Below are 16358 nucleotides of genomic sequence, written 5' to 3' on the forward strand. Positions count from 1 at the left end.
CTGAGAATTTGATTCTTGTGAATGAGCCTTCTAGCTTAAGGTTTCAATATTTCTCTTCATAATTATCAAATCAGCCAGGCAAACCGACACCCTGACCAAATGCAGATGGTGCTGGTTGGAAAATTACTTTCGCACCTCCACACAACATAATGACCTCCATGTTCATGCTTTGATTGAAAACTAGAGAGATATAAAGAATGCTATAAAAGCACAACAGTTCTCATTAACATTTCTAAAAATAAACCTTTTTTAGAATTTGTTGTTGTTGTGTGTTTTTTTTTTTAAACAAAACAAATCTAACCCCTGAGCATCATAGGGCAACATCACATAGACAAATCAAGATTATTTTGTGTACTTTAACCTGGAGTGGGGGTGGGGGTTGGTCGGTATGAGGTGAGGATGGCATTTGAAGATTTTTGCTCACGAAAACAAAAACAAAAAAAATAGCCCGCAGCTCCCTTGTGGCAGGCAATCAGTAACCAGCGACACAAAGTGACTAGAAATCTCACAGACGAATAGGGCAAAGTTGGCAGCAGATTAACATGATGTATGGCCACAAAGAATGGAATTGGATCACAGCTTCAAGAATAATGGTTTAGACCCAAAAACAGAAGGGGAAAAAAAAATCAGGCAATGTTTACAGTATGTTGAAACTGAAAGCACAGGAAAGGGGGTAAGGGAATATATTGGTCCTCATAATGGAGTTTGATTGAGGCGGGATATAAATCTGGATGGGGAAAGAAGAGATAGCGAGTAAAACACTAGCCATGTCTACACCTATCCCAAAACTTCAAGTTATACTAACTACGATCGTAAAAATTCCATCCCTTAACCACGGCAAAACTTCGATGCCGTTCACACCTACATGCAGTCAGCAAAACTTCAAGTTAACGCTAACTACGATAGGGTACCGGAAGTTCCACCCGTAAAAGGTCACTAAAAACTACAAGAGCATCGTGGTTAACAAAACTCCGTTCGCATTTGTCGTAGTTTTAGCGCTCTGTGAGGGGCATTCCAAAACCACGACGAAACTACGACAAAACCCTAAGAAATCTTATGGTGTTCTCGTGGTGTCTTCGCCTTAAGGTTTTGTCGTAGTTTTCAAAAACTATGTGCGTCTACATCTGCACTAACTTGTAGTTTAGTTCCCTAGGTGACTAACGTAGTTTACAAAACTTCAAGTTTTGAAAACCTAAAGGTAAAGGGATCTAGATGTGAACTCAACTACTGTCATGTGAGAGCAAATGCTTGAACCAACTGTTACATAGAGTTAGGCAATTCTCCATTACCTAACTATGTAATATAGTTTCCATTCGTGCTTTAGTCCTTTCCCTTATAGTTCAATAACCCCTTGCTATAGCACAGTAACCCCAACACCTGTCCATCACCCCTCATGTCAATAGGAGTCTCTATGTCAGACCAAGAAGGTTAGTTTCCTCCTAACAACCCCACATCAAAGTATCCACTCCCATTGTGGTCAGAAAGTTATTACCCCTTGTCCAGTTCCCTTCCTGCCACAAAGCCATCTCCCATTACCCTCAACACTGTTCCTTTGTTTCAAGCCCCAAAATGAGTAAGACCACACCCTACGTTTCCATGCCTACAATGAATTGACCAATCATATTGTGTATGGACCATGTGCTTTTCAGGATGAGAATTTCCCCCAAGTTTTAGAGATAGTTTCTGAAAGAAGAATCAACCGACTTGTACTCCAGGCTTCAGCCAGATGAGTTAGCATTTCATCTGCTCTTTAAACATGTTGTGATTTATCTGTGTTCATTGGAGATACTTGTAACTCTTGCAACTCCTATGTTACACTTTGGCTATTTTGCTGTCTGAGTTTCGGGACTCAGAAATAAACACTTCAACTGCATATTATTGGACTCCACATCTCCTTTATTTCGTCGATGACTTTATCAGCGTAATTGCATGTTTGAATCTGTACCTCTCCACAATATCATAACACTCAACAACTTCGATCCCAAATGGCGCCTAGCGCGCCAATACACAACACAACAATTGTTCAGGGCCACCCCGAGGGGTGTATGATACAACTTGTATGCAAACCAGACTGAAAGGATACACATCTTTCATGCTCTCCATTTCCTCAGCTTTAATGATGTCTTGGATGTTGATAATCTGTAGAATAACAAATAAAACACACATAAACACCCACACACTTGATATACATCATTCCACAGTTATGCCTAATATCACAGCAAGAAAAGCTTAATAATACAACTTTTTCATAATGCATTCATATATCACATTGTAGTCTTATAAGATACAACTGTATCACAGCTATAATCACATTGTAGACACTATATACAGAGCTCTGTAAATTATCATACATTGTAATCACACAAATATACACAGACACATTAAAAATGAAAAGATAGATATGGTGCATTGAAAACCTTGTTACACTGCTTGCTCTTGCTAACTTCCTTAGTGCTTTCCCTTAATACCTGAAAGTCATGCAATTTTTTTTTTTAATGTAGTAGTATAGATTTCTACACAATGGAAAATATTTCTACACAAACGAAAAATGGAAATATAGGTATGGTGCATTGAATACCTTGTTACACTGCTTGCTTTGCCAAATTCCTTAGTGCTTTCCATTAATACCTGAAAGTCATGCAATTTTTTTTTTTAATGTAATAGTATATATAGATTTCTACACAAATGCATACACACACATATGATTTGTTTACGCTCACATTTTCGTGTCTGAAGCGCGTCAGGATCTTGATCTCTCGCAGGGTCCTCTGACAGTAAGTTTGGTGCTCAAAGGGGCTGATCTTCTTGATCGCTACCTTGGTTCCCGTCGCATTGTCCAGTGCACTACTGCAGGGCCCAAGAGTAGGGGCAGCAACAAGCAGCAGCAGGGAAAGAAAGTGGGCAAGAAGCATTATGATTAATTGATACTGAAGTGCAAAATGCTAGCAATGAGACCTATCTGGAAATAATATTCTTCCAAAAATGCATACATGTACCTGTACCATACCCACATGTATAATGAATTAGTGATTTACTGTCTTTGAGTCAATCAAAGAGAAAAAAGTTTCTTTGGTGTAACCTTTCTTTCTGAGAAAACACTGACTGTGTACAGTATGACCCTTGATCCATCTCACAATGCCATTGACATTGATATTGACAGTGTTAATGAAGAATGGTTTATCTGGTATTAACTCCTACAGACCACGATGACCTGTATGATTTCTTTTGGGTATTTTATTGTGTCAGTCATCGGCTTTCTGATATCTTCCAATGGTTGCTGAATGATTTTAAAGTCACTAAACAATCCCATGTAGCATTTCTTTGCGGTCTTATCTTTACACTTAGTGCCGCAGATTATGTATGTGCATTCACTGTGGCATGCATCAGGGCATTCCCTCCTCCGACTGACTACATTGTAACAGACTGTACTGCATGTGGCAGTTGTTTGGATTTGTTTCTATAGCCATCTTGTCTAATGTCCCGAACTGCACTTCAAAGAATCCAGCTTACATGGTGTGGTTTGTGACACTTTATACTGTAAGATCATGGACAGATGCAAATGTAACCTTATCCATGCGTGACTTCGCAAATCACAGGAGTGATTTATGCAACAAATGTCAATCCTGTGTGCAAGTGCCAGAGCGGCATATGCTGAGATTTCAGTCACACAGCACGGCGCAAGAATACTGATGTGGACTATTTCAAGGCGCATGCAATACTCAGGCAGGCCAATTCACAGAACACATCAGAATGGTAATCACCATCTCTTTTTACAATCAATCAGACTTGCTCTCTCACTCCACTTCTTGCTCTTTCCTCTCTCATCTCTCGCTCTACCTATCTATCTATCTATCTATCTGTCTGTCTGTCTGTCTGTCTGTCTGTCTGTCTGTCTGTCTGTCTATCCATCCATCCATCCATCCATCCATCCATCCATCCATCCATCCATCCATCCATCCATCCATCCATCTATCTATCTATCTGTCTGTCTATTTAGACAGTCACAGTGTCACACTCAAATTGCTTACAAAAGACTTGTGCAGGCTGCCAAGGATAGAGGGGAGACAATACACCCATTTTCCCTGACCAATGAAGACAAGAAGACTTCCATTTCTATCCCCTCTAATGAGACAGGATGCAGCCAGGCTTTCGAGCTTCTCTCTGCGCAATCTCAGTCTTCAGTCTGCTTCATTTTAGAGAATGTTTCATCATGACAACTCTTTCTGCTTTTTGCATTTAAAAAAAAAAAAGTCCTCTAGTTTGTCTGGGTATTTTTTTCATACATCCATCCATAGTCACCATCAGTTTAGTCTCATGTGACTCATGTAGAATAGTTGGGTTTAAAGGTTAGTCGTAAACTTTCAATTATCTTGGAGCCTAGTCAATTTACATAATTGCAATTTGTACCTTCACAATGGGTTTTAGTGATTACATAAAATCATTTGGCATTAATCTATAATTATGATAGTCGATACAGATATAGTAATGCCTCACAAATATCATTCATGTTTAACAATCAGGCCGAACATCAATTTTTTGACAGATTATGAACATCAAATCAATGGCTTATACAGAATTGGACTACAAGTAGTTTTGAATTAGGCAGGAACACCCTCTCACTTGAAGGCATTATTTACCATTTGCAGATAAAATAAAAACCCTGCTTTAGTCCTTCAAAATAGTTCTAAAATGTGAGTTGGGGATAGAAACAACCAATGTTAAAATGTTAATCAGTAAAATGAATGTTAAATATTGTTAAATATACAAAATGTGAACAATAGCTTCAATAAAATTGTTTCTTATATAGTCTACAGTTATGGTTTATTGAGAAATGTAGTGATATCTCCTTATAATTCAGGGTTTATTGCAAAATAGTAGGACGTTTTGTGATACAACTGACCTACACTTGTGCATTAAATGTGAGAACTTGAACAGTTTTTAAATCACTGTTCCCAATGGTAAACAGTTACCTTTTTAAAAATTGAATCCATTCCACATGACCACTCATACAGAGTCTGATAGAGGACAAAGATCAAATTAGTCTTCCTCCATTCACAGGTCCTATACAAATTGTCTTTCATGCATTATTATCCTCATTGTCTCCACCACACCATCACAAAATACTGTGGGATGTTACATACAAAGAAGTCATACACTACTGTAAGTGAATAAAGGGAGTCACGCTTTTCTGAATGTCGTCTTGTACCATGATTAACACATCTAATGACATTACATTTCCTGAAATGCTTCTCTGTTGCATTTGCATATATAAATACTGAAGTTTGTGGTAGGCCTACTGTCTTATTAAAGAATGTCACCTTGTCACATTCATCTTCTATGTTTGTTTGTTTTGGGCATTTTTTTTTTTCTTACTGCTTTACCTCATTCAATTTCAAGTCAAAGCAATACTGTGAGGCAGAGCACAGGAAAGATAAAGAAGAAATTGCTTTTACCGAGGTCAGAACACATGGCACTGGATTTTGATCACAGACCCTCAAAACACAGGCTTCCACAGCATTCCCCACATGTTGTGTTTGTGAGCGGCACACATTGCTACTTTAACCTTTTCACTACTACGATCTCAGAAATGGCAGTGCTTCAGTACATGGGGCTTCATCTTCAGTCCTGACTGGGTTGAGCTTGCTGTGATGCCCCCAACAGCAATCCAAAGACCAAAAACTACCTTCCCCTTATCACCATTTTTCAATGAATTTTAGAATCAAGCCTTCTATACCAAGAAGCCAGCCTAGTGCTTGCTTTATTTGGCTGACTGGAAGCCACTTCACCAGGCAGTCCATGACAAAACAAAGGTGACCTCAAGCCTGCACTACATGTAGAGTATGATACACCTTGTTCAGAACATCACACAGTCAGCCTCAGGTGGACATTCCACAACCTGATGATAGAGGGCGCCATACAGAGTAAACCTGCTTGCAAATACATTTTGTATTTGTTTATAAAGATTTTATCTAAAACAAATACAAAATGTATTTGCTTTTAGATAAAATCTTTATTCAGACTGGTGACTCCTTTCCTCGAGCAGGAAGGCTGAGTGTCTTAGAATTATGTATATTCCATTTCTGTATGAGGTGTTTATTGTACATTCATGAATCATGTCAAATGTGCACAATTTATGTATAAACCCTTTGTTTTCCGTTAAACATTGCATTATAGTTATATTTTGTGTCATTACAATGTAACAATTTCATTTGATTTGTCTGAATAAAGGCTATAAAAAGCGTCAAATGAAAAAAAAAAAATACATGGAAACCTCCAGGGCGGGGAAAGAGGTGGAATATTTGATTGTGCCCATGCAGTCACTGCAGTCATATTTTTCACCTGCTATGGATGACTGATAACCATTGATACACAGAAAGAAACAGAAACAAAATTCCATGATTTGCAGACAAAGGTGCAATAACTGTGTCTAACCAAAAAAAAAAGATTCCATGCTACATGTATGTCATAAAGGTCAAGCTTGAACCATGGACCTACAGCTTGTATAGTAGGTCCATGCTTGAACTAGAGGCTACAAGGGTATGGCTGGACGGCAATATTTAACCAAACTATGAAGTTTGCTGCCCTGCACAGTCACAGGTGAGACATGCCTTGCGGGTGGATCTTTTTGATGTACACCTGTAGCACACGATACTGGTCTACTGGTTCTTTACAGATAATTCTGATCATCATCGTCCACTGGCAGTATACACTCCCTTTCTACCATATGCCATGAGTCTGGCCATGTTGTCTTTGTAAATCGCTTACTATGCAGTTACTGTACACGAAACAGTTATTCTGCTCATTTACAGATTATATGATAACGAAGTACGATTAAATGAAAAAGTAGAATAAAACATGTGTATAGAACAATTTTTCCTGTCCTTTCTCAGAAATGGCAAACAAATGTTTTGGTAACATAATTTCTTTTTGACACCAAGATTATGTGACAACACTGCAGAATTCCATGTTACAGTACTCTCCACGTAATCGGGTATCGCTTAAATGGGTACTCCGTTTAATTGGGTAGTAATGTCAAAATCACTTCCAATGCACATTATAATTACCTGATAATTGGGTTGCCTCTCCGCATAAATGGGTAAATAATTTTCTTCTGATCTAATTTTACCCACATTTTATCGCAGATATATCACTTTAAAGCCACCCGATTATGCGGAGAGTACTGTACTAACAGGATCTTAGCCTAACTGTGAAAGTATTCAAGGTAGAAGTAGAATAGAAGCAAATTCCTTTCTGCAAAGGAACTGTAAAGTCAGAAATTTCCACTTTACGCATGAAACTTTCATAAATATCACGAGGAGCCACAATTCACAAAAGTAAAATGTATGCAAAAATTTTTGGTCTATTGTGCACCATCCTGTAAATGTAATGTACTTGTTTGTTTAGTTTGGTTTTTTTTTTTTTTTGGGGGGGGGGGGAAAGTGGTAATTTATGAAAGTTTCATGCTGTGCAAAAAAGCTGTCGGCACCAATTCTCAATAGCTTCATGCCGTGAATGTTTCTGGTTTTACTGTAAGATAGTAAAAGTGACAGACTGTATGTATGAGACAATCTCTCAGACCATCCTTGTTGATAAGGGACGTGATGGTAAAATTCCTCCCTTTCCATTTTGCTTCAAAGTTAAATGAGCAATTAGGAACCAGGCTGTACATAAGATGCACACTCTGTGAAATATATGGGCCATACATAATGCATGCATCGGATGGCCGGCAGATTTCTTCAGGATAATTTTGGAGGGGGGAGGGGGGGGGGGGGGGGGTAACCCCGCACGGCTCACCGCCACCTTGGGACTTGATGAGGCAGAGTGGATTAGTCAACTCTTGATGAGAGAAGCGTCCCTCCGGGCGAGCGCTTTGACATTTTAGCACCATTTCATCCATGCTCCCAAACTCCTGGCAAGATGAATAGGAGAGTCTGATCTCATACTGCTCTTTACTGGCGCAGGCAGTAAATGCATGCAGTGTGCCGCATGAAGGTAAAATGCAATCTCGGGCAAGACATTCAAACATGGTTACCGCATTCTCGCCGACAGTTATCTTAGCAAACCTCCATCTGAACCCGTGCACACAAAAGACACACATGGACTCATCTACAAGAACTCCCACACTAAAATCCCAGGAAATCCTCATCATAAGCACAAGAAGTCATTCCAAAATAAGGCTTTTTGGTGACCATCAATTTAATATTAATGGAACACCAGTATTTGATGAAAGGGGAGATGCCTCCACAGGCCTAATCAGCTTTACACTGTATGCCGGCAAAAAGATCCCTCCAAAGGCTTTCATTTCAGTGAACCCCTCTTGGGGTTGACGTCTCAAAATTTTCAGGGCGCAATGAAAATGAGATGAAAGCCGATCTCTATTTACCACAATGCACGAAAACTTGACATCAGTCCTCATACAAATTGAGATATTCTACTCATGAAACACAAAAACAAACAGAAGTCATGCCTCTATCACGTTTTCATACTAATCTTTCAGACTTCATGCTTTGACTTGTCATGTACAGCTGCATTTTGGGATCTGGGTCAAAACGTCATAAGTATGAGGATTTTCTGTATGACATCAACATCTTCAGAATTCTGTCTGAAGAAACATGGTTTTGGAAAGAAAAAAAAAATTGTCACTTCAATTCAGGCCATTCAATTATGGCAGACATATTACACTGTAGATGAAGTACTAAAATTACCATCGCTCAATCAAACCACAGAAATCCTTATCAAGTTCTGACTTCCTTTTACTTACAACGATGCATCTGGGCTTTACAGTCATGAATGGGCTGTGCATCCCATGACTGCATTTCTGCACACAAAAGATGTTCACAAACACACAATAATAACGAAAAGAGAACTGAGTACAGATTCAATATTACCCACAAACCTTCCCTGTCTAAACGAGACCCAAACTTTATACCAAAGCTGCACTTTCGCTTCTACCCAATTAACAAACTCAGTGATGTCAAATCAAAACAAAAAAAGTGTCGACCCTTGCCCGATATTTAATCTTCGACAATAAATTTTCCTGGAAGATGAAACTCATAGCAGCCAATGTGACCACATAATGTTTGGCACAATTAGTCTCTTCCCCAGCCAATTTGTCTTTTCAATCAATAGAACTTAAACCATCACTTTTTTTTTCCACCCTATGTGACTCTCGTCACTATCTAAAGTCTTTCTTACATTTTGTTTTGTATTACATAATGGTTCCCCCCCCCCTTCCCTGTTACTTTAATACAAGGTTGCAGTCATAGAGGGTAATGAACCCAACATACTGTACATCACTGTGGATTGGGGTGGCATTGCAAGGGGAAACTACACTGGCTGTTTCAAGAACTGTTGAGCCCTAAAACCACAGGAGATATGGCAGGCTCATCAGTAATCGCTGTACCCTAAGAAGAAGAAGAAAAAAAAAAAATCTGCATATGAATGCAGCTCAAACACTTCCAGCAAAATCTCACAACAACACAGGCAAAAGATTGTGGCTTGATTATGCATGAGAACTAATCAAGGGACATATATTGTAGTAATTTCAAGCTTTGGTGCAAACGACAGCAATGCAGCCCAACTATTTATATCCTGTATGTGTACACTGTAGTGTACCGCTGTTCATCCTGAATGGAATTGCTGAAAATTGGCACGATTTGAAACTGCAGCGAAAAAAACCCAGCTGAATTCTAAACTAAAAATGATCAAAAATCTACCACTCTGCTCCACATCTTACTTTCTTTTACCTATTAAGTTCTTACTTTTTTTTTCTTATCTGCAGGTTGTCCACTAATAAGTGCACCTTATATGCATTCATATTCATAATGTCTGAAAAAATAGTTCAATGCCAACTGTAACTTAAATTTAATGTAAAACTGCATTTTTGCAACTGGAATTTCCAGTTGTCATATATGCAACCACTGAGCAATCATAATTCATTGTAAGATGCAAACATGCACACGGCTGTATTTAAAGATGCAATAGTACTTAACACATACATACGTACACACACACACACACACACACATATATAATACAATACAGCATGCAATCATGTTTCATGTCTGCAGTGAAATACTGCACGCGATTTCAATGAGACAAGGAATTCGGAGACTGTCCATTGCCAGTCTCCTCTGGGAGTTTATATTACAAACAAATCAGGAAGAGTTACACAAATACTCTCTGGTTTTCAATGGTATCTAAAATGAAATGAGTCACACGGTATTAGAGAATATATCCTTCTGAGCAACCATACTATCGCATCCCTTATTTACCCTTTGCACGCTTTGAGTGCTGATTGGCAGCTATAAAGATCATAGCGATATACACACAGTCAACAGTCCCTAGCACAGAGAGAGTTAACGAATTGCTGTGCAAAAAAACAAAAAACAAAACATCTACACACGATACTCTGTTGTGTGATTCAGGTACTCTGTATTTAAAGGACGAGTTCACCTTAATATTATGTGTGGATTGAGTGAATGCGGCAATATCAACAGAGCACATCAGTGAAGTTTGCGGAAAATCAGACGATCCTTTCAAAAGTTACAAGTTTCAGTGCTGCCATCACTGGATGAGAAGACTACTACCGTTTGTGATGTCACATGCCTAAAAAAGAAAAAAATATGAAGAAAATTCCACATTAGTTTTTTGGTACACATTCACTCCACTAGACACTGATGAATGTTTATTAGGGTGTATCCCCCCTGTCTTCTGAAAGAGGCCAGTCAAGGGCACTTTTATCACGCAAGATATATGAAAATAGGTTTAATTTTCTTTACCTGGTATATTTTCTTTCAATTTGCTCTGAGCACTCCCTTTTCATGCATTCTCTCAAAACAAACGAATATAAAGACTAGAAGTCATATTGGGGCCTTGATCTGTAAACAACTGAAGGATCATTCGTGTGGTTACCCACAGCTCGGAGGGCTTTGCATACACGTTTGCACACAAAAATGTATGCACTGGTGATGTAGTTCACGTACAACACCCAATAGCACTTTGATCTAATTATGATGTTAGCCTATCTGTCTCGGAGTAACTCCACATATCTGGAAATTAGAGCTCATTAGAACGTCATCACTTCTGGCGCATCTGTCATGACCAATTCATCTACGGAAGTCATTCAGTAGTCCATGTGGCTGAATGCCGCCTGTAATGTTCTGTGTATGGTTTCCTCTGAAGTGAAGCCTTTGCCAGAATGGGAGGTATCAGTTAGTGTACAACCATAGGGATTCACACATTAGGTGCAGTATGTCTGTCATAATGCCAACCCATCTGAATATCTTCCTTGTGTTTACATGGTCTAAGATCATTTTGTATAGCAATATTGTTGTGAACATCAACATATTCTCTATACATTTATAATCTCTGAATACCACCGATTATGATGATAGGAAGAAAGACAACTCATTGGTACTTGCTGAAAAATGTGGTAGTAGTAAATAAAGCTTGATCAAAATAATAACGTTGCTATGACAACAATGATGATGCTGCTGATGATGATGATGATAACAATAATGTTGATACTGCTGCTCCTGTTAACATCCTTGACAATATTGCTACTTATCATTTCAAGCAGTATTGTCATTTCTACTGGTAAAATCAAAAATCTCAATACACTTTGATGATAAGGGAGGGAAAAGGTGGCACCATGTCAGATTACATGACATTTTTTTTTAAAGGGTGCATGAGAACGCCGTACTATGTACACTGTACCCTACTGCACTTTACCGTGCGTGCATCACAGCGGGTACATTAAACATTTTTCACATTCCACCCTCTGCTAGTTATCTTTAAATGCACTTGCAGATAGTTGAACATTAACAAGTCACATCTTCAGTACCATCCATAACAAGTTCCCTCAGACAAGCTCCACCCGCCGGCGACTCACGTACATGCAGGCACGTACACTGTGCACGGACGAGCAGCGCATGAGCGACCTCTATGCCTCATTTCATTCTTTCCTGATTCAAAGTCCTGCTCTGAATGAGTGATGGACTTGTGAATGGCTGCACTGCATCGAGATGGATCTTCTCAATAGAGGCTGGCTTCTAAACGGGTCAAGACTTCTTTGTAAAAGTAGGTCTTGCGCTCGATAAACTCAATTTGTTTACTTGTATCAACAGGGCCCTATTCTGGCAAAAATGAATGCAGCTTCCTTTGCAACTCTTGCCTTTGTATGTTTCTTTACTGCCTCACAGGAAATGTTTCTTTTACTAAGAATTTTCAAAAACACTCCTAGCAAGTCGCAAATCCATGGTACACTCTCCCTATTAATAAAGCCTCACAGACAGTACCTGCTTTCAGACAGCCGTTGCATTCACTGCATTTCGACATGGCTGTCTTGGGGAGTACATGTTTGTCTTGCACTGGTACTAGGTACATAGCTGTACACATAGCAGAGCAAGTGATAGATATGAAGAGTATGATTGCAAAACGAGTGAATTCCATCTTGTTAATGTGAGATATTTGAAATTAAAGCTGCTGCAAAACAAAACAAAATGAGAACAAATTACATTTCTACTCATAATTTCTCACTTCTTGCTATGCAACAAGAGAGATATCACAGGCAAGCTTTTATACAGTGTACCGTTCTCCAGTAAATAACAAACAAAGATACCAAACTTTATGTTAATACAATGATGTAAGATTTGAGTCCCAAAATTATTTTTCTATATACCACATATGTTTATATACTTCATTGCTCGGCTATAACAAAATTTTGATATATATCAAAAAAAAAGAAAAAAAAAGGCTGATCCAAGGACTTCGTTATGATAGAAGTCGCCTCTCTTACTCCATCTTATGATGTCCTCTATCTAAAATGTTTGAAAATGGCACTTACAAAACTCATTCTACAATCAAACTCATCTACTGGACTGACCAGCTGGTGCATAAAAAAGTTAGTGATTTTTGTCATGTCTATGACAAAGATATTCATAAAGCAAACTGACCATGGAACATCAAGACACTGCTAAAATTAATCACATCATAATTACATATAGGCCTACCTGGTTAGGATCACATAGCATTTGCACAGCGGGCAGAGTTTTAAAGGACAAGTTCACCTTCATAAACATAAGGATTGAGAGAATGTAGCAATATTAGTAGAACACATCATTGAAAGTTTGAGGAAAATCAGACAATCCGTTCAAAAGTTATGAATTTTTGAAGTTTTTGTGCAGTACCCGCTGGATGAGAAGACTACTGCAGTGTATGAATAACTTAGATGTCACATGCGTACAATAATATAAGGAAAATATAAAGAGAATTTCACAAAATTCCATCTTTTGAAAAAAGTACACATTCCCCTGACTCGTTACCGATAAATGTTATGGGTAATATTATTCCCCCTGCCTTTAGAAAGAGGCAAGTCAATTGCTCTTTTATTACGCGAAAAAAGTGAAAATATGTTGAATTTTCTTTTATATTTTCTTTATACTGTTGTACGCATATGACTCACAAGCTGTAGTAGTCTCCTCATCCAGCGGTTCCAACACAAAAATTTAAAAAATTCATAACTTTTGCATCGATTGTCCAATTTTCCTCAAACTTTCACTGATGTGTTCTACTAATATTATTGCATTTTCTCAATCCTTATGTTTATGAAGGTGAACTTGTCCTTTAAAAGAACAACTGGTGGTAAGTTCAATGATGAGTTATCAAAATGTCATTACGACTAGTGATGCACACATCACAATTATCAAAATTTGTACATACCTCAGTTTGTGCATATACACATTGTTGCAATTTAGAAAGTGATTCAGATCCAGATCCATACATGTATTCTCATAAATGTACAAATCAGCATTCTTTCCTGACATTCAACAGAAAACACAAAATGACCCACCCAAGTATCAGACTAAAGTCATGCAGAAATTAGAAAATCCAGTTTAGTTGCAGGCTTTTATAGTTAGTCATCAATTTGGCTTTATGCACTATTTGTGGACAATCATGATGAAACCAGAGAACCTCTTGATGCAGAGAGCAAAGATATTACAGGAAAAGAAACACACAAGAAGAACAAAATTAATTTCTGGGAAAAATTGACCAAGACATGTTTTGATGCACAAGTGGGGCCATATACTCTTATGTTCATAAATTAAAAATCAACCCCACTTTACTGTGCTTGAAAGCAAATTTTATATCATGCACACAGCGCTTCTGTGATTTATATACACTTGTCTCATCTTAAAGGGAAAGTCCATCCTACTATCAAAATATATCAGTTTGCAAGAAAACAGAAAAATCAGAGAAGTTAATCGGTGAAAAATTTGGGAAGTGAATCAGACACACTAAAAAAGTTATGAACTGATTCAGTTTACAGATTTTAAAAGACAAATTGGTAATCCTGTGTGATGTAAAGGTGTTGAGCAGCTCTCAAACTAGTTTGTACTAAAAAATTCAGCAGTTTACATTTTTCTCCATAGACATTTTTTTTTTTCCAAACCTGTTCTCAGTATATAACAAACACATTTTTGCACGCCCTCCTCAACAGACACACAATGTGTGTTCTGTCCAGATGCCAAAATATTTAAGAAAAATGAAAATTACCCAACTTTTGTATTTTATAAAGCAAAAGGAGAGCTGCTTAAAACCCATGTCACAGAGTTGCCAATTTGCCTTACTCTCCTAACTTTAAGTTCATAACTGTTTGTTCCGTTTTCTCCAAATCTTCACTCATCTACATGTGCTTCCCTAATTCATCTGTTTTCATACAAAGCAACATAATTAGGATGGAATTTCCCTGTAATTTGTTTTCTCTCCTCCTCCTCCTCCTCCTTCTCCTCTCTCACATTCTTTCTCTTCACCCATCCTGTATGTCTAACATTCATTTTTTTTCTATCTTCTTTGCTTACATTAGTTACAAAACGCGATCTCTCCTTTTTGTAACTCTCTCCCCCTAGTTCCCTGCCAACAATGCTGCCCAACATCTATCCTCCATGCGACCGCAGCCCCACCTAACCTTCCCAGCATACAGTGCCTTTGATGTACAGTAATCTTTCTTTCATGACTTTCAATGGTTATCCCACAGGCCTTGCCCACAAACCTGAAGTCTGTAGTGTCTTCAAAGTCTGCTTGACTCCCATCCACATTATTAGATTTATAGCATTTAAGCCATCATCAAATCATATAATTTCTCTCTTTCAGTCGCCACTTTTTTTTTTCCTCTTCCCTGAATAAAGAGTGGGTGTCCTTGCAGGCATTATCTAACAGCATACAATAATTCCTGGCTGTCCGTTTCTTGCATAAAAGTCTTACACAAGTCCAATGGGAAAAAGTCTACATGCACAAACAGTGCCCCTTTTTTTTCCTCTTTTTTTTTTTCTTTGGACAACTCCTTTTTATATATTTTTTTTCTTCACTGAATGAACTCTTGCCTGAATATTGAATGTAGATCAATGACATGAGGATCTCAACTGGTCATAGAAAATACTCTGAAAGATCTTCAGCCCATGCATCCATAGATAAATGCTATTTGTGTTGTGCATGCATGACCAATGGTGGAGGTATTTTTTTCAGAACCCAATTATTTCAACACTCAATTCCTACAGTATCACCAACACTGCAATGTGCATCACTCGATCCATTCTGACAATCATACATGTACATCATTTTAGGAAAGGGAAGGGTGTAATATAATGATGGCTGTATAACATAATTTGCTAGGTACAGCTCATCTTCAAGCATACTGTGAACAGTTACTCAAAACCACATACGAAGGGTGTTCAATCATTATCATTTGCTAGCTATCCCTGGGGGTGCTATGATACAATTGGTGTGGTAGACCTACAGACATAATAAAGCATGATTACTCTGCGGTATTCACAATTTTGGCTTCAGCACGCACATGCACCTTTCAATATGGGCAGTTTTAATTGCATTTTCATGAGGGCTAAGGTCACAAAATGGAGGAAAGAAGATCAACAAGAAGACCTGTAATCCATGGCTAATTTCCAGTTTGCATAATTTTCCTTTTCAATGAATCCAAACAAGACTTCTACACACACAACCAATAAAAAAAGATTATGCTTTATGCCTTTTGAACAAACTGCTTCCTTAACTATTTCATTTGTTGGGTTTTTTGTGTGTGTGTGTAAACAAACTCAAAAGTATGCCTTTACGTATGCTCGTTCAAAGTAAGAAATATCAGATTTTGCTTAAATATTTTTTTTTTTAAATTCTGTTGATCGTTTTCAGGACATTTCTATTGAAATTGAAAAAAAAATCATACGTGTACATACAGGTATAAAATCAAAATCAAAATCAAAATATGTTACAGTCCCCTTCTGCACTAAACACTGCCTTAACTGTTTTTGTAAACACAAATTGATGACGATTTCCTCTTCCATTTT

General features: G+C 38.0%; 1 protein-coding gene across 2 annotated transcripts in view; it reads right to left on the bottom strand.

The window, feature by feature from the left end:
• The window catches only part of LOC139713798 (mitogen-activated protein kinase 1-like), a 56508-nt gene that overhangs the window by 25664 nt on the left and 14486 nt on the right, over window positions 1-16358 (bottom strand). For both annotated transcript variants that reach the window (XM_071625501.1, XM_071625500.1), the window contains exons 2-3: window positions 2721-2847; window positions 2084-2139 (exon numbers count right to left, since the gene is read on the bottom strand). In XM_071625501.1, coding sequence (XP_071481602.1) covers window positions 2084-2139; window positions 2721-2847 — 183 coding nt within the window. The remainder of the gene's footprint in view (window positions 1-2083; window positions 2140-2720; window positions 2848-16358) is intronic.

The sequence above is a fragment of the Diadema antillarum genome, unplaced genomic scaffold, assembly GCF_040938485.1.
Source record: "Diadema antillarum isolate AM-2024a unplaced genomic scaffold, OU_Dant_1.0 seq00002068_RagTag, whole genome shotgun sequence".
Classification (NCBI taxonomy): Eukaryota; Metazoa; Echinodermata; class Echinoidea; order Diadematoida; family Diadematidae; genus Diadema; species Diadema antillarum.